Below are 25,908 nucleotides of genomic sequence, written 5' to 3'. Positions count from 1 at the left end.
ACTATTCTAAAAGATTTCTTTGTAAAATCCTAGATAATCCTTTTATATATAACGTTATTTTAATGACTAGGTTATAGGATATAAGTATCACTGAAAGATAATTTCAGGATACAATGCTAGAATTTAACATACTGGACATATACACATCTAATTCAAACCATAAAATTAATACATTTTAAGTTCAGTCACTCAGATGTGTCCAACTCTTTGCGACCCCATGAACCACAATATGCCAGGCCTCCCTGTCCATCACCAACTCCCGGAGTACACTGGAACCCATGTGCATTGAGTCGGTGATGCTTACTCCTAATCTAAAAAATGTGTATAAACTTTTATGTATTCTCCCCCAAGAATGTAGTTTATTTCAAACAGCTATCGTCTTTATTTTTGAAGTTGGTATTTTGTTGGCACGTAGAAATGTAAAATTTTGCAAGGAAAAAGAGATATAGCATACCTACATGTGTATATAAGAATAAGAAACAAACAGGATATCTGTGTATAACTCTTAGCACAATGCCTAATACACAGTCTGGCAGTTGGTAATGGTGCAAGTATATTTTCTCTTTGGTGGCTCACACAGTAAAGAATATGCCTACAACACAGGAGACCCAGGTTCAGTCCCTGCGTCAAGAAGATTCCCTGGAGAAGTGAATGGCAACCCGCTCTAGTGTTCTTGCCTGGAGAATCCCATGGACAGAGGAGCCTGGTGGGCTATAGTCCATAAAGTCACAAAGAATTGGACACGACTGAGCAACTAACACATAGGTTTCCTTTGAAGGGAGGCTGTTGGACCTTCTTAAGAGCTTGTTAATAAAAACCATTTCCACTGTTGCCAGATTCTTTAAATTTCTTTATATAGTCTTAGAATTGCATTTTAGACCTTGGTTTAATACCATTTTATCCAGTATTTGATTTGGCACTTTAAATGGGTAGACGAAATAGAGGAATTTAAATGTGATTTTTTTTTTTTAGCTACATTTTGTTATTTTATAGCATTTCAAGGGGTGGGGATGTTAAGGAGGTACCTTTACACCAAGAAGGAACTTCTAGACTTGCAGAATGCTCAGGGCTGGAAAGACTGCAGGGAAATACCCCTGCTGAGAATGGCCAACAGATAATCCTTCCTAATGCTGTTGTTATTTAATATTTCTTTTCTCAGTTTTGTTCCTTCTCACCCCCACTAATTAGCTGTATTAATTTTATTACAGAAAAGATACTAGGAACACATAAAGGGGAAAGAAATATGAAACTAAATGCTATAACTATGTATTTTATATTTAAATGGTATTTAGCTGAGTATGAAATAACTGTACTTAACTTCTCCAGTATTCTTGCCTGGAAAATCCCATGGATGGAGGAGCCTGGAAGGCTGCAGTCCATGGGGTCACTGAGGGTCGGGCATGACTGAGTGACTTCACGTTCACTTTTCACTTTCATGCATTGGAGAAGGAAATGGCAACCCACTCCAGTGTTCTTGCCTGGAGAATCCCAGGGACGGGGGAGCCTGGTGGGCTGCCGTCTATGGGGTCGCACATGGTTGGACACGACTGAAGTGACTTAGCAGCTTAGCAGCAGCAGCAGTGCTTAACTTCAAGGTACATTCTGAGCCCTACTCTCTTCCACTATTCATGAAATTGTATCTAGATTGGCATATAAGATAATAAAAATGGAAAAAATTAATTATACTTAACTGAAGACTTGTCTGTTTCAGAAGCATATAAAACATGTTGAATGTATCTGTATCTGTTCATCCTATGATCTGATGTCATGCCTGATTGTACTTATTCAAGACATTTTATAGATGCTGCTCCTTAGTTTCCTGTCCTTCATATATGAATCCTTTTTGAAATGGTGCTAACATTGAATATGGATATCTTCCTGGTCCCTTTCATTCTTTCATAAAGAGTTTAAAAAGTTACCCAACCCATCGGAAAGCATATCTGCAATCTCAGGGGGGCTATGTCTAGAAGATCATTTTAGCAAGAGTCACAGGAATGTCATTTCAATTTTTTCGAAGCACATTACTGCTCAGATTTGTAGACTAGTGTTGAAAGTGAAAGAAAGTGAAGTCTCTCAGTCGTGTCCGACTCTTTGCAACCCCATGGACTGTAGCCTACCAGGTTCCTCCATCCATGGGATTTTCCAGGCAAGAGTACTGGAGTGGGTTACCATTTCCTTCTGCAGGAGATCTTCCCAACCCAAGGATTGAAGCTGGGTCTTCCATAGGGTAGGCAGACGCATTACCGTCTGAGCCACCAGGGAAGCTAGTAGAAATTGTAATAATTAAGGAAATCATTAGCACTAAATGATTTTTTCATTTACACTTCAGTGTGTTCTATTTATAAGATAGACTTTGTGTTGATTGTCTAGTTATACTTAATAAGACGACTTGGATAGGTTACGAAAATGAGGGAATATTAGAGCAGAAAGAACCTTAGATACTATCTTGTCCATAACCTTTTTAAAAGAGTTGAATTAACTTTCCCGCATTCAACAAAGGTCTCTTTTCCAGTGATTGTCTTAATTCTTTTCTGTAAAGATGTGTATTTTGTTTAGACTAAGTGTAACCTCTTTAATACCACATTTAGAATAAATTTAGTTCTTGTTCCTTACAAGCGTTTAAAAGTATCTCTACTTACCCCTTAGAGTGTATTTTCCTAATCCTTTCAATTAGACCTTAGGTGTTATAGTGCCTGGTTTATTCTTCATTAATATATAAGTGTTTAAGAACCTCAAATCCCAAGTCTTATATCAGAAAATAACATCAGTACAGTCTAGAAGTTTCAGCCACAGTTTACTCTTGTAAAGATGTTAAAGGAAGGCAAGATTATAATTTCTTATTTTAACAAAAGGAAATATCTTTGCCAAAAATAAAATTGCTACATTAACATTTTAGATAATTTTACATTAAAAAAGGAATCACAGAATTATTTCATATTCTTTGTATAATTTTACTTTTCTGGTCACACACTACTAGAGAGGTACTAGAATACGAAAAGTTAGTTCTTCAGTAGAGCAGAACAAAGAATAGTATTGAACAGTATTCCTCAGGAGTGATCATTCCAAAAACATGATTTTGAGACTACTTTTACATTTATATTTAAGTTAGGGTTATGGTTAATGATCAGGCACTTTTACATCCTAAAAGAAATGTATTTTGCATTTTATGTAAAAGACCTAGTTCTTAAAACATAATTTAAGTAGTACTTTAAAAAACAGTGAGTGTAAACAAACTATTAAAAATTAGTTTTATTGAAAGAAATATGTAATTTTCTAATATAGGAAAAAATTAAAAATACTACTTCCAGTTCAGTTCAGTCCAGTCACTCAGTTGTGTCCTACTCTTTGCGACCCCATGGACTGCAGCACGCCAGGCTTCCTTGTCTATCACCAACTCCCAGAGCTGCTCAAACTCATGTCCATGGAGTCGGTGATGCCATCCAGCCATCTCATCCTCTGTCATCCTCTTCTCCTCCTGCCTTCAATCTTTCCCAGCATCAGAGTCTTTTCCAACGAGTCAATTCTTCACATCAGGCCGAAGTACTGGGGCTTCAGCTTCAGCATCAGTCCTTCCAATGAATATTCAGGACTGATTTCCTTTAGTGTTGACTGGTTGGATCTCCTTGCAGTCCAAGGCACTCTCAAGAGTCTTCTTCAACACCACAGTTCAAAAGCATCAATGCTTCGGCACTCAGCTTTCTTTATTCCAACTCTCACATCCGTACATGACTACTGGAAAAACCATACCTTTCACTAGACAGACCTTTGTTGGGAAAGTAATGTCTCTACTTTATAATGTGCTGTCTAGGTTGGTCATAGCTTTTCTTCCAAGGAGCAAGCATCTTTTAATTTCATGGCTGCAGTCACCATCTGCAGTGATTTTGGAGCCCAAGAAAATAAAGTCTCTCATTGTTTCCATTGTTTCCCCATCTATTTTTTATGAAGTGATGGGACCAGGTGCCATGATCTTAGTTTTCTGAATGTTGAGTTTTAAGCCAGCTCTTTCACTCTCATCAAGAGGCTCATTAGTTCCTCTTCACTTTCTGCCATAAGGATGGTATCATCTGTGTTTCTGAGGTTATTTGTACTTCTCCCGATAAAGTAAATATACTGCTTTATTCAAAGAAAATGCGAGTCTTGGAATTTTTCATTTGGTATTTTCTATAAGTAGTTTAATTCATTTTGTTTTATTGATATATTTAGCTCTTTTTTTGTTGTTATTTGTTTACTTTTTATTGTGAAAATTTTAGACATACACAAGATGAGAGGCTTACTGGCCTTCACCCAGCTTTAAATAATGTTACCATTGCCTTTCTAGTTTCATCTCTTCTCACTACCGTTTTTCCCCTGCAGTAAAGTAAGTCCCAAAGATTTTAAGTCACTAATAAATACTTCAATATATATTTATAAGTATTTATAATACCAAATCATACCTAACAGATCTTAATATTGCATGATACTCAGTTTGTTCTTAGTCTTTAAAAATGTGTTTTTATAAATTTTGTTTGAATTAAGATCCAGAGAACACCAGATGCAATATTTAAACAATTTTCTGCACATTGCATTTGGTTAATATGTCTTTTATTCATTCTTAATTGAACAGTTTGGATTAACTTCAGTCATCCTTGCCACATCCTCATAAATCATTAACAGTTGAGGCTAAATACCCTGTTTCCCTGTTATTTAACTTTCCTGTATGACACCAGTTAGAGTTCTACAATGAAGAAAAAAATAGGATAAAGCTTTGTTAGCATATCAAAAACAAAAATAAACCTAATTTAAAAGTATATGACAAGCTAGTCAATAAAATACCTGGGGTAAATGGTAATAGTGTAGGGAACCAGAAAGTTCGTTCTGAGGGAATTTGATAGCTCTGACAGATTTACCCTTTAATTATAATTCTGAGGTTATATTTCTGTCACTCTTCAATATTTGTATTTGATTCAAACTGATCCTCTTGGTTACTCCTACTTACTGGAATTTCATGGATTTTTTAATGCAGTAGTTTCATTTCAAGGAAACAGTTTGCCTTTTTTTTTCCTGGTAAATGGATTGATTCTGATGTTATTCTTCCCTTCCTTTCTCTCTGATCCCAACCCCTGTGTCTGCTCTCTCACTGTTAGTTTTTATGACTTTAAGAATTCACAGGTGAATGATTGTCAGATTCTTGTTCCAGCTTTAACTACTGCTAGATAATTTAACTATTGCTAGATAAGTAACTTTAACTATTGCTAAATAATTGCACTTGCTGATCTGTTCTTGTCCCCAAAGTGAACTCATCATCTTTCCTCTAGAATATGGTTTCACTCTGGACTTCTCTATTAACATAAATAATAATAGTAACAGTTGCCATTTATTGAGAATCTAGAGCTAGGCTCTTCATGTAGAGTTTCTATAGTCTTCCCACCATCCCAGAAGTTAGATTTTATTATACTTTCCGGATGAGGGAATTGAGAATCAGAGGTGTTATGTAGTTTGCCCAGGGTCACATAGCTGGTTAAAAGGCAGATTGAAATTCTGAGTCCTGTTCTATCAAGCTGGAAAGTCTAACTTCTAGCCATTGATACCTGTACTGCCCTAAAATGCATGGTTTTCATGCGTGTATATATTTTCTTAGTAAAAATATTAGAAAACCGTAAGAATGAAACTCTATTATACAAACTTCAATCACATCTCAAAGTAAATTTTTTTTTCCTTAGAGCTTAGAACTCAAAAGTTCTTATGACTCCACATTTCTAAGAACCTTCACTCTTGGCACTTTATTCTTTTCCTTTACTCATTTTTATGCTATAGCCTTATCTGTTTCTGTTTTGTCTATTTTTTGATAAAGTACTGTGACTTTCAAATAAGAGGTTTTCAGCAATTTTTAGCTTAGTCTTGCTCCGCTGTTTCCAATATCACTTTATAAATAAGCAAATACATTTAGTATTTTCCCAGAGTTTAAATGTATTTCCTCTAAACAATACTTTGAAAATGGTATGCTAATCATGTCTGTGAGGAATTTAACATTTTTTTTCCTTTGTGCCATGTATGTTATGAGTGAAATCTGAGTTAAACCTCAAACTGTATTGTTCCAAATTGTGTTTTAAGCTACATTATAATTTTTATGTGTTTTTCAGAGAGAAAAGGATGGGATATAAAGGAAAAAAAATGTAGCTAATATTTAGAAAATTTATGCATACAATAAGAATCCTTTTCTTGTATAATCCATCAAAATGTATACCAGACCACCTTTAAAGATTGAAGTTGTTAGTTAAAATAGCTTTTACTGCAAAGTAATATTTACATTTTACTTAAATGGTTACATCATTCTTAACATCTGAAATTCCCTTTGATTTTTACTATATATGGTTTTATGTTACTCATTACAATCTTAAAGGAGATATTATACAAAGAAATAATAATTTACAGTTGATTTTTTTTCTTGTGAAGGATATGTTAGTAAATAAAATGGGTACATTTATAATTTTTCTCTGTTTAATCTATTGTATTTCTATCCAATTTTATTAATATAAAAATCTTTAATTCTGAGTTATATGTATTCTGTGACAGTAAGAATGCAGTCTTGCCTTTGTGATTCATATGAAATGAATTTGACTTCTTAAATATGTTTCTGAAATTAGTTATCTTCTTAAAGAGTATCCAAAAGATAATCATTAAAACTCCCAAGTGTGAATGTTACTTTGAAAGTGCATAACTATCACTGTAATCAAATTCACAAACCTGTACTATATGAATGTTTTTCAGTGTCGTTTCACAAACTGTGTGGTATGTCTTTTTCACAGAACACTCCAATGACACCTTCACCAGCTGTTCAAGTTCAGAGCCAGCCTAACAGTTCTCAGCCTTCTCCATTCAGTGCATCTAGTCAACATGGAGATCCAGTGAGAAAACCTGGGCACAACTTCATGTGTCTATGGCAGTCTTGTAAAAAGTAAATGGCAATTTTATTTGATATACATAAATGCTCTTTTTTTCTGGAATGTCTTTGTATTTAAAGTTCTATTTATGATTTCATGAAAATTTTCTTTTGAAATCACTAACTTTTTAGCAAAAATATTTCACGTTGAAAGTAATATTTATGCAGATCCAGTGTTACCTAAAGAAATTTTTATAAATGTTGGGAAGAGCTTCATTGCCTTATGGTAGTTACCAGAGAATGTTTAACTATTAGATTTTAACAAAACAAAATCAGCTAAGAATTTTATGTCATATTTGGCTATGAAAAGAAATTTTTTTTTGAAAAGAAGTATTTTAAAGTGTCTTGCAGTTAGGGGCAGCCATAAGATTTCTATATAACAGACACTTAAAGATATCTGTTAGGAAGAATGATTTGTCTTCAATTTAAGTTTGAGGTGGACACACCATGAAAATTTTTAACATTATATTATCTCACAGTTTAACTAATATGTGGAATTGAATTTCTTAAACAAGACTTTCTTAGACTTCAAGGAGAACTTGAGAATAATACTAAACTTGAGGGTAATATTGTTTAAACTAAAGTCTCAGTTCCTTTAACAGTATTCAGCTAAGAATCATGGACTTGTCACTTAGAGCTCTAAGACTATGGTGCACAAAAATATCCCTCATTTTTTTTTTTAGATATCAAGATTCCATTTTACTTTTCCTAACAATAGCAGAAATTACTGTGTCCTATTAAAAATTATATTTCCTATTCATAATTTTTCTGATATAGACATATTTCATATATAGATTTGTTGTAAGATTGTGGCTATCAGTGTAGCCTAGGGATTATTGATAATATGCAGAATTTCTTTGGACAGTGTTTACCAAACTTTAAATCTCAACCCGTTAGTGGGGTATGAAATCATTCTGGCAAGTCTACCAGGAGGGTTTTGCTTGTTTTTCTTTTCAATGAAAAAGTGAATAAAATATCTCAGATTCCATTATGTTGCTAGGGGTAAGTATTGTTTTCATTTATATATGTATATGTGTATCTAGACCGTAGTGTAAAATCTGTCAAAAGGGTTTTTTAAAATTAGTGCTTTAGGTTTCCTCTCACTATTTCTTTCAGTTATTTAATTTAATAACTTTTTAAATGTTTATGTTGTAAGTTAATTTGCAACTTTTTTCACTGATGTCAAATTCTATACTTTTTTTTTTTTAAGATTTTTGTTTTTGTTTTTCATCTTAAGATAGTAGCTGAAGGAGTAGGTAGTCAGTTCATGCTATTTTTTCACTAAAACGTTTGGGTATAGCTTCTTTAGATGAAGTGTTGAGAGTATTTCAACAACAAAAAATCACTGAAAGGGCTAATCAATCTAAATGCATGGCTGTTTCCCATCTTATTAGTAAGATTGTTGTTACAAAATTTGAATGGTATACCTTGTCTTTTTAAGTCTTTTCAGAAAAATACTCAACAAGACTTCTTAGACATGGTCAATTTTGAAGTCAGTTTTATATACTGCATTGATAATTAGTTGAGTTTGATTCTGCAACTATTTATTGAGCACCCTGTAGCAGGGTTCATGTGTTAGGAGGTAGAGATATAAAGATCACTCTCAACTTTTAGGGAAACACATGCAAAAAACAAATAAATGACAGTATAAATAAGTACCATAAAAAATAGTTTCTATGTTATAGCATTATTGGCTGTATAATGAACAGAATGTAATGCTGGGATGGTTAGAAATGTTTTGTTATAGACATTACTTTTGAGTTGGTTCTTAAAGTATGAGTAGGAGTTTGTCATGCAAAAATAATTTCATTTATAATAGCAAGTGCAAGGAATTATAGAAGGAACTATTTATGCCCAGGGAACTGTGAGAAGCTTAGGATATCAAGAGCATAAGGACATGAGGAGAGTAAAGGCTTTTATTACACTTGACCTTTCATATCTTCAGGGCTTCCCAGGTGGCTCAGTGGTAAAGAATCTGCCTGTAATGCAGGGGATGCAGGTTCAATCCCTGGGTCAGAAAGATCCCCTGGAGTAGATAATAGCAACCCATTCCAGTATTCTTGCCTGGGAAATCCCATGGACCGAGGAACCTGGTGGGCTAATGTCCATAGGTTTGCAAAAAAGTTGAACATTGACTTACCAACTAAACAACAACTTTATATCTGCACTTGAAGGTTCCACCAAACAGGAAATAAAATATTCTCCCAAAATTCCAAAAAGTTCCAAAAAACAAAACTTTGCTCACGTGATGGAATCTATTTACATAGCATTTACATTGTATTTACAGCTGTTTGCATAGCATTTACATTGTATTAGGTATTATAAGTAGTCTAGAAATGATTTAAAGTATACAGGAAGATATTCTTAAGTTGTATGCAAATATTTCACCATATATATAAAGGACTTAAGCATCTGCAGATCTGAGGGGAATGTGGAATCAATCCCCACTGGATACCAAGGGATGACTGTTCATTTTTAGTTTAAATTGCAAGTGGAAAAATATATGTAGTAGCTATTGTCACTAAATAACTATGCTCTGATTTCTTTAATATCCGATCAAAAATATTAACGAAGAATCTTCCTTGATTCATTCAGATTTAGAACTAAAATTATATCTTTCACTGATAAATTATTGTGAAATGCACTACTCGCCCTTATATCACACATTAGTAATTTTTTTTAAATCTGCAGGCATATATCTCTAAAAAATTAGGATACTACTCTTTAACCATAATTTATAACCCTGCGGAAAAATAACATTCAGTTCAGTTAGGTCACTCAGTCATGTGCAACTCTTTGCGACCCCATGAACCACAGCACGCTAGGCCTCCCTGTCCATCACCAACTCCCAGAGTCAACCCAAATCCATGTCCGTTGAGTCGGTGATACCATCCAACCATCTCATCCTCTGTTGTCCCCTTCTCCTCCTGCCCTCAATCTTTCCCAACATCAGAGTCTTTTCCAGTGAGTCAGCTCTTCACATCAGGTGGCCACAGCATTGGAGCTTCAGCTTCAACATCAATCCTTCCAATGAACACCCAGGACTGATCTCCTTTAGGATGGACTGGTTGGATCTCCTTGCAGTCCAAGGGACTCTCAAGAGTCTTCTCCAGCACCACAGTTCAAAAACATCAGTTTTTCAGCACTCAGCTTTCTTTGTAATCCAACTCTCACATCCATACATGACCACTGGAAAAACCATAGCCTTGACTAGACAGACCTTTGTTGGCAAAGTAATGTCTCTGCTTTTTAATATGCTGTCTAGGTTGGTCATAACTTTCCTTCCAAGGAGTAAGCGTCTTTTAATTTAATGGCTGCAGTCAGCATCTGCAGTGATTTTGAAGCCCCCCCAAAATAAAGTCTGACACTGTTTCCACTGTTTCCCCATCTATTTGCCATGAAGTGATGGGGTTGGATGCCATGATCTTAGTTTTCTGAATGTTGAGCTTTAATCCAAATTTTCCACTCTCCTCTTTCACTTTTCATCAAGAGGCTCTTTAGTTCTTCTTTGCTTTCTGCCATAAGGGTGTTGTCACCTGCATATCTGAGGTTATTGATATTTCTCCCAGCAGTCTTGACTCCAGCTTTTGCTTCCTCCAGCCCAACGTTTCTCATGATGTAGGGTAACATGATGCAGGGTGACAGTATACAGCCTTGATGTACTCCTTTTGCAATTTGGAACCAGTTTGTTGTTCCATGTTCAGTTGTTCTATGTCCAGTTCTAACTGTTGCTTCCTGACTTGCATGCAGATTTCTCGGGAGGCAGGTAGGCCAGTATTCCCATCTCTTTAAGAATTTTCCATAGTTTATTGTGATCCACACAAAGGAAAGCAGAAATAGATGTTTTTCTGGAACTCTCTTGCTTTTTCCATGATCCAGTGGATGTTGCCAATTTGATTTCTGGTTCCTCTGCCTTTTCTAAAACCAGCTTGAACATCTGAAAGTTCACACTTCATGTATTGCTGAAGCCTGGCTTGGAGAATTTTGAGCATTACTTTACTAGCATGTGAGATGAGTGCAATTGTGCGGTAGTTTGAGCATTCTGGTATTGCCTTTCTTTGGGATTGGAATGAAAACGGACCTTTTCCAGTCCTGTTGGCCACTGCTGAGATTTCTAAATTTGCTGACATACTGAGTACAGCACTTTCACAACATCATCTTTTAGAATTTGAAACAGCTCAACTGGAATTCCATCACCTCCACTAGCTTTGTTCATAGTGATGCTTCCTAAGGCCCACTTGACTTCACATTCCAGGATGTCTGGCTCTAGGTAAGTGATCACACCATCGTGATTATCTGAGTCATGAAGATCTTTTTTGTGCAGTTCTTCTGTGTATTCTTGCCACCTCTTCTTAATATCTTCTGCTTCTGTTAGGTTCGTTCCATTTCTGTCCTTTATTGAGCCCATCTTTGCATAAAATGTTCCCTTAGTTTCTCTGATTTTCTTGAAGAGATCTCTAATCTTTCCCATTCTGTTGTTTTCCTCTATTTCTTTGCATTGATCACTGAAGAAGGCTTTCTTATCTCTTCTTGCTATTCTTTGGAACTCTGCATTCAAATGGGTATATCTTTCCTTTTCTCCTTTGCTTTTCTCTTCCCTTCTTTTCACAGCTATTTGTAAGGCCTACCTAGACAGCCATTTTGCTTTTTTGCATTTCTTTTTCTTGGGGATGGTCTTGATTTCTGTCTCCTGTACAATGTCATGAACCTCCATCCATAGTTCATCAGGCACTCTGTCTATAGATCTAATCCCTAAATCTATTTCTCACTTCCACTGTATAGTCATACGGGATTTGATTTAGGTCATACCTGAATGGTCTAGAGGATTTCTCCATTTTCTTCAGTTTCCATCTGAATTTTGCAATAAGGAGTTCATGATGTGAGCCACAGTCAGCTCCCGGTCTTGTTTTTGCTGACTGTATAGAGCTTCTCCATCTTTGGCTGCAAAGAATATAATCAGTCTGATTTCGGTGTCGACCATCTGGTGATATCCATTGCTTCAATTTTATAAGTTCTTCAAGTAGGCGCTTAGTGTTTACATTTCTCCACTTGTCTTCTGTTTGTTTGGAGTTTGAATTGGAATGCAAGATTCAAACATTGACTGAGGTTGAAGAGGCTGTTAAATCTTTTTTAATCTGTAGATAACCCTCCATCTCTCAATTTTTCTCACAGTTTTTTGTTGATAAAAGCAGGTCATCACAGTCTGATTTTGCTGCTATTGTGTAGCATGTTACTCTGACTGAATTTTCTATATGTTAGTAGTTAGGTCCAGATGTTTGATAAGATTCCATTTTGATTTTTGTGAACAGCGTTTTAGAAATGGCACTGTGTACTTCATCAGGCAATAGGTACTATCTATTGTCTCTTTTTGTGATATAAACAGCCATTGAAAATTATGGCCTAGATACATTTTTTTATTGTTATAAAATGTAAAGTTTCCTTTTTATCAGTTGTCTGATTTCTCTGAGGAATAGTTTTTAGAGAAAAAGCCAGATTATTGAATATTTCTCTTATTTACCAATTTTCAAAATAATGAGTTGTTTACTAACTGCACAAAGGTGACTGTGAGATGAGGTTTGTTTTTTGTTTTTAATTTGGTTTTTGATTTTAGTATTGTTGTGAATAAACTTGTGAACATAAGCATATTTGAGATACTTCAATGCATTGTAGATACTATATCCTTAATGTTCAGATTGTCCCATCTTTGGCCAGTGAAGGCCTGTTCAAGCTGGATGTGATCTTAATTTGTCTTTGATAGCTTCCTTTCTCTCTGTTAGATGAAATGTTCTGGACTTAACTATGGGGAATCAACTGTTTCTCCTAGGACAGTTCAGTTCAGTCTCTCAGTCTTGTCCAACTCTTTGCAACCCCATGAACCGCAGCACGCCAGGCCTCCCTGTCCATCACCAGCTGCTGGACTCTACCCAAACCCATGTCCATTGAGTCAGTGATGCCATCCAACCATCTCATCCTCTGTCGTCCCCTTCTCCTCCTGCCCTCAATCTTTCCCAACATCAGGGTCTTTTCCAGTGAATCAGGTCTTCGCATCAGGTGGCCAAAGTATTAGAGTTTCAGCTTCAACATCAGTCCTTCCAATGAATGCCCAGGACTGATCTCCTTTAGGATGGACTGATTGGATCTCCTTGCAGTCCAAGGGACTCTCAAGAGTCTTCTCCAACACCACAGTTCAAAAACATCAATTTTTCAGCACTCAGCTTTCTTTATAGTCCAAGTCTCACATCCATACATGACCACTGGAAAAACCATAGCCAGGACATCTGTATCTTTTAATGGGAAATGATATTTAATCTGGGCTTCAGGAAGTATCCATTGGTTTTACATTGGCTATTGTTTCTAGTACTTTTCAGTGAAGAGATAATTAACTTCCACTATATTTTTAACTGGTGGTTGTTTTCTGTATTTATGCCTTAGTTAGTCCTCTCATCCAATTATAATATCTAATGTTTCCAGAACAGCTATATAATCAGTTCAGTTCAGTCACTCAGTCTTGTCCGACGCTTTGCAACCCCTTGAATCGCAGCATGCCAGGCCTCCCTGTCCATCACCAACTCCCGGAGTTTACCCACACTCATGTCTGTCGACTCGCTGATTCCATCCAGCCATCTCATCCTCTGTCTTCACTATCCTATCATCTTGCCATTTCATACTGTTCATGGGGTTCTCCAGGCAAGAATACTGAAGTGGTTTACCATTCCCTTCTCCAGTGGACCATATCCTGTCAGACCTCTCCACCATGACTCGTCCATCTTGGGTGGCCCCGCGTGGCATGGCTTAGTTTCACTGAATTAGATAAGGCTTTGGTCCGTGTGAGCTATATAATAGTAGTGGTAATATTTATCTTATTTCTTCAAAAAAATTCATAGACTTTTAAAAAATTTTTAGTTTTAATTGAAGGATAATGTTGCTCATTCAGTCGTGTTTGACTCTTTGTAACCCCGTGGACTGTAGCTCCTCAGCCTACTCTGCCAGGCAAGAATACTGGAGTGGAGAGCCATTCCCTTGCCATTCCCTTCTCCAAGGGATCTTCCTGACCCAGCGATTAAACCCAGGTCTCCCATGCCGTAGGCAGATTCTTTGCTGTCTGAGCCACTGGGGAAGCCCAATTGAAGGATGATTGGTTTACAATATTGTGTTGGTTTCTGCCATACAGTAGCACAAATCAGCCATAGCTATACATATGTCCTCTCTCTGGAACCTCCCTCCCACCTCCCACCCCATCCCACCCCCTAGATTGTCACGGAGTCCCAGTTGGAGTTCCCTGAGTCATATAAGAAATTCCCACTGGCTATCTATTTTACATATGGTAGTGCATATGTTTCTGTGCAGTTCTCTCCATTCGTCCCACCCTTTTCTTCCCCTCTCCTTGTCCATAAGTCTATTCTTATGTCTGCATCTTCATTGCTGCCCTGAAAATAGATTTATCAGTACCATCTTTCTAGATTCCATATATATGCATTAATATACAATATTTGATTTTCTCTTTCTGACTAAACTTCACTCTGTATGATAAACAGGCTCTAGGTTCATCCCCTTCTTAACACTGACCCAAACATATTCCTTTTTATGGCTGAGTAATCTGATGTGTGTGTGTATGTACACACATATACCACAGCTTCCATGTCCTAGCTATTGTAAATAGTGCTGCGGTGAAAACTGAGGTACATGTGTCTTTTTCAGTTATGGTTTTTTCAGGGTATATGCCAAATAGTGGGATTGTTGGGTCATATCATAGTTTTATTGCTAGTTTTTTTAAGGAATCGCCATACTGAATAGACTGTTTTTTAAAGCAGTTTTAGGTTTATAGAAATGTTGAACCTATAGTGCAAGTTTTCTCATATACTTTCTCTTCCTTGCACAGTTTCCCCTAATATTAACATCTTGAATTAGTGCAGTATATGTGTTATGATTGATGATTAGAACTAACTGAGTCCATAGTTTCCATTAAGATTCACTCTTTGTGTATACACTTCTCTGGATTTTGACTGTGCATATCATTTATCTACCGTTAGTGTCATACAGAATATTATCACCACTCTGAAGATCTTCTGTGCTTCACATATTCATTTCTCCTCACTGCCTCCCTTTCTAACCCCTACTAAATACTGATTTTTTTTTCCCACTATCTATATAGTTTTGCCTTTTCCAGACTGTCATGTAATAGGAATCATACAATATGTAGCCTTCTCGGATTGACTTCTTTCACTTAGCAATAAATATTTAAGGTTCTTCCATGCCTTTTGTGGCTTGATCACTTATTTTTATTGCTGAATGATACTACATTGTATGATGTACCAATTTGCTTACCCATTCAACTATAGAAGGACATTTTGGTTACTTTGGGTTTTGGACCATTATAAATAAAGCCACTATAAACACTTGTATGCAGGTTTTTGTATGGACATACTTTGTCAAATAATTTGGGCAAATATTTAGGATTACATTTGCTCGATCGTATGGTAACACTATGTTTAACATTGTAAGACACCATCAAACTGTTTTCCAAAGTGGCTGTGCCGTTTTGCATTCCACCAATAATGAAGGAGAGTTCTGTTGCTCCATATCGTCACCAGCATTTGATACGGTCAGCTTTTTTGATTTTAGCCATTCTGTATCTCATTTTAATTTGCATTACCTTAATGACAAAAGATGTTGAGTATTTATGCTTATTTACAATTTGTATATTCTTTTTGGTGGGGTGCCTGTTTAGATTTTTTATTCATGTTTTAATTGGGCTGTTCACCAAGTTTTTAGTAATCCATTGGTATTACATTTTGTCAGATGCTTTTTCTATATCTGTTGATATAATTATAAAATTTTTCTTCCTTAGACTTTTGGTGTGGTGGATTAGATTAATTAAATTTTGAATATTGAACTAGCCTTTCAAACCTGGAATAAATAAATATTTTTTTTCCAGCTTTCTTTTAGATACTTATTCAGGGCTTCCCTTGCGGCTCAGCTGGTAAAGAATCCGCCTGCAGTGCGGGAGACCTGGCTTCAATCCCTGGGTTGGGAAGTTTCCCTGGAGAAGGGAAAGGCTACCTACTCCAGTATTCTTGCCTGGAGAATTCCATGGACTGTATAGTCCATGGGGTTCCAAAGAGTCGGACTTGACTTAGTCACTTTCACTTTCACTAACAATTGGCCTCAGTGGCTTAGCGAAGGAGTAAAGCAGGGTAGGGGGCCACACTGACAACGTGAATCATTCATTTCCTTCACTTTTGATTAGTATATAGTTCTTTTTATACATCGCTTGCTTTGATTTGTGATTGTTTTTCACATCTGTGTTCATGAGAGATGCTAGTCTGTAGTTTTTCTATCTTTGTGTGATTTTACTACTACAGTAATTCTAGCCTTATAGAATGATTTAGGAAATGTTCACTCCACTTCCGTTTTCTTGTAGGGATCCTAGAAAATTGGTATCATTTCTACCTTAAATGTTTGGTAGAATTCACCAGTGAAAACATCTAGGTCTAGTGCTTTTTTTGTCTTTGGTAGGTTATTAATTCAATTTCTTTCAGATTAGCTTCTAATCCTTGTGGAGTTTTGGCAGATTACGTCTTTTTTTGTTCCACTTCATCTAAGTATGAAGTTTGTGGCATAAAATTATTTATAATATTTGTTTATTATCCTTTTTATCAGGGGTCCTCAACCTCAGAGCCAAAGACTGGTACTGGTCTGTGGCCTGTTAAGAACCAAGCCACACAGGCCACACAGTAGGTGGCGAGTGACAGGCCAGCAAGTGAAGCTTCATCTATGTTTACAGCTGCTCCCATCTCTTGCATTACTGCCTGAGTTCTACTTCCTGTTCATCGAGTTCATTAAACGTAATTTGCTTGAGTAATCTCAATACCTTTCCCAATTCGTGGAAAAGTTGTCTTCCACTGAACTAGTCTTTAGTGCCAAAAAGGTTGGGGACCACTGTTTTTAATACCTGTGGGCTCCATAGCTATAGCCCCCCAGCCCCCTTATATCTGGTATTAGTAATATGCATTTTCTTTGACTTATTTTCTTGCTTAAGCTGGCTAGAGGTTTATCTTTTCCAGCTTTTGGTTTTGTTGATTTTCTTTCTTGATTGTCCATTTTCCTTTAATTGATTTTTGCTCTGATTTTTGTTCTGTTCTTTGTTTGCTCTGAGTTTACATTGCTCTTCTTTTTCTAGTTTCCTAAGATGGAAGTTTAGATTATTGATTTTTAGATGGTCTTTTCTAATACATACATTTAATGCTATAACTTTTCTCTGCGTATTGTATTAGCCATAGCCCACAAATTTAGATAAGTTGTATTTTCATTTTCAATTAGTTAGAATGTTTTAGAAGTTTGTTGCTTGATCTCCAGATATTTTGAGACATTTCAGCTCTCTCTTTGTTAGTGGTTTCTAGTTTAATTCCATTGAGATCTTAAAGCTTATTTTATGTTATTTGTATTATTTTAAATTTGTTAAGGTATGTTTTATATGGTCTATTTTGGTGAATGTTCCTTTAAGCATGAGAAAAATGTGTTTTCTGCTATTATTGGATGAAGTCTTATATAAATGTCAATTAAATCCAGTTGATTGATGGTGCTGTGTAGTTCAACTATATCCTTTCTGATATTCTGCCTGCTCGAACTACCAGTTACAGGTTAGAGGTGTGCTGAAGTCTCCAAATACAATGGTGGATTTTTCTATTTCTCCTTGCAGTTCTATCAGATTGTGCCTCATATTTTGATGCCTTGTGTTAGAATTATATACCTTAAGAATTGTCTTTGTGAAGAATTGACATGTTTATCATTATGTAATAATGTCCCTCATAGTATCCTTGCTCTCAGGTCTGTTTTTATGAATTTAATGTAATTGATCCAGTTTTCTTTTGATTAGTGTTAGCATGGTATATATTTCTCCTTCCCTTTACTTTTAGTCTGTGCCTTTTCATTTAACCACACATTGTTTTATATTTACTTGGCCAATCTTTGTCTCTTAATTAGTATATTTAGACCAGTCATATTTAAAATGATTATTGATAAATTGTATTATAATGTCTATCATATTTGTAAATATTTTCTGTTTATTCTACTTGTTTATGTTTCTTTTGTCCGTGTTATTCCTCTTTTTTCTTTTAATTGAGTACTTTATATGGTTCCATTTTCTTCTCTCTCAGTATAATTGCTTCTTTGAAAATTTTTTATGGTTTTCCTAGAGTTTGAAATATATATTTATAGGTATTCTAAGTGCACTTTCAAACAATATATGGCTTCCTGGATGTTTTAGTTACCTTGTAACAGAGTATTCTTCTTTCCTAGTGTCCCTTAGGCCATTGTTGGCCTTCATTTTACTTATCCAGAAGTTATAATTGCCAAATACACAATGTTGCTGTATCAGTATTTTGAACAATCATTTGTCTACTAGATCAGTCGATAGAATTATGAAATATTTTATCTCCATTTGCTCCTTCTCTGACACCCTTCCTTTCTTTATATAGATCTTAATTATTTTTACCTCTACCACTTTCTCTGTCTCTAAAGAACTTCTTTTAACATTTCTTGTAGTCAGGTGTACTGTGCAAATGCACTCAGTTTTTGTTTATCCAAGAAAGTCTTTATTTCTCCTTCGCTTTTCAAAGACAATTTTGTGTACACAAAATTCTAGGTTGATGAATCTTTTTCTTTCAACATTTTATAGAAATATTTCACTCTACTCTTTTTCCTTGCATAGTTTCTCAAGAAGCATCCAGGATAATCTTATCTTTGTTCTTCTATTAGTAAGGATTTTTTCTCTCTGGCTTCTTTCAAGATTTTTTCTGTCCTTGGATTTTATCAGTTTGAATAAGATATGCTTAAGTGTAGTTTTTTTTACAGTTAGCCTATCTGATGTTCTGTGAGTTTCCTAGATCTGTGGTTTGGTGTGTTGTTAATTTTAGAAAATTCTCAGCCACTCTTACTTCAAATATTTCTTGTTTTTTCTCTTTCCCCTCCTTCTGCTATTCCAAGTATACGTATGTTATACCTTTTGTAATTGTCTTACAGTTTTGGGACAATCTGTTTCTCTTTTTTTCAATTCTTTTCTCTTTCTTCTTCAGTTTGGGACGATTCTGTTGACATTTCTTCAAGCTCACCAATTCTTTTGCCATGTCTAGTCTACTGATGATTTTCATCAAAGGCCTCCTTTGTTTCTTTTTTTTTTTTTCCTGGCATTTCCTTTTGATTCTTAATATCTCCATTTCTCTGCTTACATTACTCATCTCTTCTTAAATGGTACAACTTTTTTCATTAGCATCTTAACCTGTTAATCATAATCATTTAAAATTCCCAGGGTGATGATTCCAAAATCTCTGCCATGCCTGAGTCTGGTTCTGATGCTTGTATTATATTTTCAGTCTGTAGTTTAATTTTGCTTTAACATATAGCATGCGTTTCTGTTGAATGTTATATGTGTATCAGTTAATAGGAACTGAGATAAACAGACTTGGGGTGTGAGTTTTGTGTTTATTTAGCAAGGAGTTATGCTATGTTAATGTTTGCTGTTATGTTTGGGTTTCCTTAGATATTCCTTTTACAGTAGAGTCTGTATCTGACAGCTCTCTCAGTTGTAATCCACAGTTGAAAGGTGGATTTGAGTCTCTGGAGCTATGACTTTGAGAAGAGTTTCATAGCCATTATTTTTCTCCCCTTATATGAGACAGGGAATCTGAAGGGGCTGAAATTATCTGTTTGCTTTTCCCCGAGGTCAGATAAGTCTCTGGTAATTTTTCTTGAGAGCAGGCCTTAATTAAGGAGAAAAGAACACCCCAGGCATATTTTAAAATGTTACTTTCTCCCTTTACCTGTTGTAAGTATTAGGGAGTTTTTTTCCAGTCTACCATGAGAACCTGCTAGGGTTCCTGGAAATAAAACTCACAAAAGTGTGGGCTTTCCCCAGAGATTGGCCCTTCAGGATTTTTTACCTTTCAGAATAGTCCATACTGGGTCTCCATCAATTCATAGTTTCTGCTTCAGTATTCCTCTCAGTTATTGACTTAAGCAATTCTTTGTGTTTCTTTATATTCATCAGTCTACTTAGTTTTCAGGGAAACAGTTTTCCTTGTGACCTTAGTTCTCTGATGATTTTAAATGTTGTTAATTTTCATTTTGTTCCACAGTTTTTCTTGTTCTGAGGATGGGAGTGACAACTTCCAGGCTCTTTATATGTCTGAACAGAAACTAGAAGTCCTTATTCTTATCTTTATTCTTATTGATATATTGTCAGCATAATGTTAACATCAGTTCATAATTGAAATATATAATGTATCGTTATATTTTGTCTTTGATCTTTTGTTTGTTTTTACCTTACTTTTTTCTTTCAAACACTGAGTACCTGAAACCAAAAAGTTACATACCATGAGACCAATTTGCAAATTGCATTGAAGTCCTTTTCAGTGTTCCTTAAAATATTTGGTGAAAGAATTTCTTAGGGTCAAAAATCTAGCCTGTAGCTTATTAAACAAACTTTGTTATTTGAGAGCTGTGTACACAATAAGGAGAATTATGTAAAAATGCTAATCTCAAACCTAGTATTCTTTCAGACTTTTCCAACATTTAAAGAAAAAAATCATAGTATAATGGATGGTGTGTATAAAAGTGTAATGCCTCAGTTTTTACCTAGTAATGGATGTGTACAAATTATCCAAGTAAACAATCGTGTATTCTAGGATAGTAGAGAAAAATCAGATCTTCAGATCCCAACTCTTGCCACATGGCTTTAGAAACTATGGCTCTAGAAAATTATAGGAAGCTTGAAAGCTTGTTTCCTCAGCAGTGTAGTGGTGATAGTTTTGCCTTCTTCATAAGGCTATCACAGAATTCAAGTAAGATGATGTTTGTGAATATATGAATACATAGTAAGTTCTGAACAAACAGAACTTCATATAGAAAGAGGTGCTTTATACTGTGTGCAGCTTTGTCGAGAATGGTGTGAAGTAGTGTACTGCCATAACTTTCAAAGAATTCAAGTAAGAATCAAAAGATTCAGTGTATATGCATGCTTTATTTATCTTATTGAAAATAAACACACACACCATTCAGTGTTATCTGTGTTTCCATACTACTTTTCAACTGTGAGCTATTATTTTATCCCATAATCAGATTTTACTGGAGGGTTCACATTTTAAAAGCATATTTAACCAAGATCCCTGACAATACATTTTCTGTTTTTCTATATAAAATATGTAACTGCATTACAGAACAGTAGATTAGTAATGAGTTGGTTGTTAATAATATTCTATTATTAATATTTATTGTTATTGATATTATTACTTATTAAGAGGATAAGAAGCAGAGCCAAAGACTGTTGGCTTTGGCTGTCTTCCACTGGAACCCTCTTTCTCAGTTGAGATACTTTACATAAATTGAGTATTACTGGGAGGTACAATCTCTCTCTCCAAAAGCCAAAAATAGACCAATTACTTGCATCTTTCCTCATTTCCTTTGGCAACTAAGCCAGTTAGTTGTTTTTACCTGTGGCTTTGAATCTGGGCTGACTGGGGCAAAGAAGCTGGGAGTAGAGAATTCATGTCAGCAGCAACAGAAGCATTTAGTTTCCAACTAGTAATATTGCTTTTTACAACTAATAATACAGCTGTTTTAAAAACTAAAATGTGTTTGTAGTGTAGATTTTTTGACATATCATTTAGTGAATTTATTAAATGCATATTTTGCTTTTAAATGAAAATTTTCCTGCAGAGTATCTATCCCATGTGTTTTAAGTCAAATTAAATTTTTTTGCAGGAAGAGGGCTATTAAGAGGGACATGGAATACTTTTTGGTCATTAAGGAAAAATAACTTGCCAAGAACTTGAGCAATTAAGAAAACTGTAAATGAGAATATCTGAACTGAAGTGCTATTTTCAGCCCTTTTGGTTTTGTTTTAAAGACAGAGAAAATAATCTTAGCTTTATAGCTACAGATGTTTGTTTTTAAACTGCTCTTTTAAATATGGTAAATCATTAAAATATTATAATATATACTATTAATATATAACCTCTTGCATTGATAGAAGGATTTTAAATAATGACATCTTAAAGTAATAGAAGGCTATGGTCCTAGTATGATTAGATTGACTAGTTTTCGGTGATTATGGTTTCAGTGTGTCTGCCCTCTGATGCCTTCTTGCAACACTTACCATCTTACTTCGGTTTCTCTTACCTTGGACATGGGGTATCTCTTCACGGCTGCTCCAGCAAAGCGCAGCTGCTGCTCCTTACCTTGGACGAGGGTTATCTCCTCACCGCCGCCCCTCCTGAACTTAAACGTGGAATAGCTCCTCTAGGTGCTCCTGCGCCCGTGCAGCCACCGTTCCTTGGACATGGGGTTGCTCCTTCTGGCCACCACTCCTGGCCTCAGGCATGGGGTAGCTCCTCCCGGCTGCCACGCCTGGCCTCAGACATGGGGTATAGCTACTCCCGGCCGCCACCCCTGACCTCGGACGTGGGGTAGATCTCGGTGGCCATTCCTGATCACACTAGGACCACAGCCTTGTCTAACTGACTGAAACTAAGCCACGCCCATGGGGCCACCCAAGACGGGCGGGTCATGGTGGAGAAGTCTGACAGAATGTGGTCCACTGGAGAAGGGAATGGCAAACCACTTCAGTATTCTTGCCTTGAGAACCCCATAAACAGTATGAAACGGCAAAATGATATGATACTGAAAGAGGAACTCCCCAGGTCGGTAGGTGCCCAATATGCTACAGGAGATCAGTGGAGAAATAACTCCATAAAGAATGAAGGGATAGAGCCAAAGCAAAAACAACACCAGGTGTGGATGGGACTGCCGATAGAAGCAAGGTCTGATGCTGTAAAGAGAAATACTGCATAGGAACCTGGAATGTCAGGTCCATGAATCAAGGCAAATTGGAAGTGGTCAAACAGGAGATGGCAAGAGTGAACGTCGACATTCTAGGAATCAGCGAACTAAAATGGACTGGAATGGGTGAATTTAACTCAGATGACCGTTACATCTACTACTACAGACAGGAATCCCTGAGAAGAAATGGAGTAGCCATCATAGTCAACAAAAGAGTCCGAAATACAGTACTTGGATGCAACCTCAAAAACGACAGAATGATCTCTGTTCATTTCCAAGGCAAACCATTCAGTATCACAGTAATCCAAGTCTATGCCCCAACCAGTAACGCTGAAGAAGCTGAAGTTGAACGGTTCTATGAAGACCTACAAGACCTTTTAGAACTAACACCCAGAAAAGATGCCCTTTTCATTATAGGGGACTGGAATGCAAAAGTAGAAAGTCAAGAAAAACCTGGAGTAACAAGCAAAATTGGCCTTGGAATACAGAATGAAGCAGGGCAAAGACTAATAGAATTTTGCCAAGAGAATGCACTGGTGATAGCAAACACCCTCTTCCAACAACACAAGAGAAGACTCTACACATGGGCATCACCAGATGGTCAACACCGAAATCAGATTGATTATATTCTTTGCAGCCAAAGATGGAGAAGCTCTATACAGTCAGCAAAGATAAGACCGGGTTGCTCAGATCATGAACTCCTTATTACCAAATTCAGACTTAAATTGAAGAAAGTAGGGAAAACCACTAGACCATTCAGGTATGACCTAAATCAAATCCCTTATGATTATACAGTGGAAGTGAGAAATAGATTTAAGGGACTAGATCTGATAGATAGAGTGCCTGATGAACTGTGGATGGAGGTTCATGACATTGTACAGGAGACAGGGATCAAGATCATCCCCTTGGAAAATAAATGCAAAAAAGCAAAATGGCTGTCTGGGGAGGCCTTACAAATAGCTGTGGGAAGAAGAGAAGCGAAAAGCAAAGGAGAAAAGGAAAGACATAAGCATGTGAATGTAGAGTTCCAAAGAATTTCAAGAAGAGATAAGAAAGCCTTCCTCAGCAATAAATGCAAAGAAATAGAGGAAAACAACAGAATGGGAAAGACTAGAGATCTCTTCAAGAAAATTAGGGATACCAAGGGAACATTTCATGCAAAGATGGGCTCGATAAAGGACAGAAATGGTATGGACCTAACAGAAGCAGAAGATATGGAGAAGAGGAGGCAAGAATACACAGAAGAACTGTATAAGAAAGATCTTCAAGACCAAGATAATCACGATGGTGTAATCACTCACCTAGAGCCAGACATCCTGGAATGAGAACTCAAGTGGGCCTGAGAGAGCATGACTATGAGCAAAGCTAGTGGAGGTGATGGAATTCCAGTTGAGCTGATTCAAATCCTGAAAGATGATGCTGTGAAAATGCTACACTCAATATACCAGCAAATTTGGAAAACTCAGCAGTGGCCACAGGACTGGAAAAGGTCCGTTTTCATTCCAATCCCAAAGAAAGGCAATGCCAGAGAATGCTCAAACTACCGCACAGTTGCACTCATCTCACACGCTAGTAAAGTAATGCTCAAAATTCTCCAAGCCAGGCTTCAGCAATATGTGAACTTTCAGATGTTCAAGCTGGTTTTAGAAAAGGCAGAGGAACCAGAGATCAAATTGCCAACATCCATTGGATCATCAAAAAAGCGAGAGAGTTCCAGAAAAACGTCTATTTCTGCTTTATTGATTATGCCAAAGCCTTTGACTGTGTGGATCATAAGAAACTGGAAAATTCTGAGAGAGATGGGAATACCAGACCACCTGACCTGCCTCTGGAGAAACCTATCTGCAGGTCAGAAAGCAACAGTTAGAACTGGACATGGGACAACAGACTGGTTCCAAATAGGAAATGGAATACATTAAGGCTGTATATTGTCACCCTGCATATTTAACTCTATGCAGAGTACATCATGAGAAACGCTGGGCTGGAAGAAGCACAAGCTGGAATCAAGATTGCCGGGAGAAATATCAATAACCTCAGATATGCAAATGACACCACCCTTATGGCAGAAAGTGAAGAGGAACTAAAAAGCCTCTTGATGAAAATGAAAGTGGAGAGTGAAAAAGTTGGCTTAAAGCTCAACTTTCAGAAAACAAAGATCATGGCATCTGTTCCCATCACTTTATGGGAAATAGATGGGTATACAGTGGAAACAGTGTCAGACTTTACTTTTTGGGGCTCCAAAATCATTAAAAGACACTTACTCCTTGGAAGAAAAGTTATGAACAACCTAGATACTATATTCAAAAGCAGAGACATTACTTTGGCAACAAAGGTCCCTCTAGTCAAGGCTATGGTTTTTCCTGTGGTCATGTATGGATGTGAGAGTTGGACTGTGAAGAAAGCTGAGTGCCAAAGAATTGATGCTTTTGAACTGTGGTGTTGGAGAAGACTCTTGAGAGTCCCTTGAAGTGCAAGGAGATCCAACCAGTCCATTCTGAAGGAGATGGATCCTGGGATTTCTTTGGAAGGAATGATGCTAAAGCTGAAATTCCAGTACCTTGGCCACCTCATGCGAAGAGTTGACTCATTGGAAAAGACTGATGCTTGGAGGATTGAGGGCAGGAGGAGAAGGGGACGACAGAGGATGAGATGGTTGGATGGCATCACTGACTCGATGGACGTGAGTCTGAGTGAACTCCGGCAATTGGTGATGGACAGGAAGGGCTGGCATGCTGTGATTCATGAGGTCGCAATTATTCGGACACGACTGAGCGACTGAACTGAACTGAACTGAAAGTAATAGAAAAAGTGTACTTTATCTACTTCAGTTATGTTTTCATGATGCCTAAGAAAGTATTTCATGGTAGGAAAAATGACATTAGTAATCATAGTATCAGTTCACTTCAGTTCAGTCGCTCAGTCATGTCCAACTCTGTGCTACCCCGTGAATCACAGCATACTAGGCTTCCCTGTCCATCACCAACTCCTGGAGTTCACCCAAACTCATGTGTATTGAGTCAGTGATGCCATCCAGCCATCTCATCCTCTGTCGTCCTCTTGTCCTCCTGCCCCCAATCCCTCCCACCATCAGGGTCTTTTCCAATGAGTCAGCTGTTTGCATGAGGTGGCCAAAGTATTGGTATGGATTATACCAA

General features: G+C 36.7%; 1 protein-coding gene across 1 annotated transcript in view; it reads left to right on the top strand.

The window, feature by feature from the left end:
* The window catches only part of ARID2 (AT-rich interaction domain 2), a 205,377-nt gene that overhangs the window by 151,433 nt on the left and 28,036 nt on the right, over positions 1–25,908 (top strand). Inside the window, exon 16 of the mRNA XM_068971015.1 lies at positions 6,786–6,934. Within this exon, the coding sequence (XP_068827116.1) occupies positions 6,786–6,934 (149 nt within the window). The remainder of the gene's footprint in view (positions 1–6,785; positions 6,935–25,908) is intronic.

Source organism: Capricornis sumatraensis, chromosome 4, assembly GCF_032405125.1.
Source record: "Capricornis sumatraensis isolate serow.1 chromosome 4, serow.2, whole genome shotgun sequence".
Lineage (NCBI taxonomy): Eukaryota > Metazoa > Chordata > Mammalia > Artiodactyla > Bovidae > Capricornis > Capricornis sumatraensis.
The sequence above is the reverse complement of the archived record's forward strand: the minus strand, read 5'-3'. Positions and strand labels throughout refer to the sequence as shown.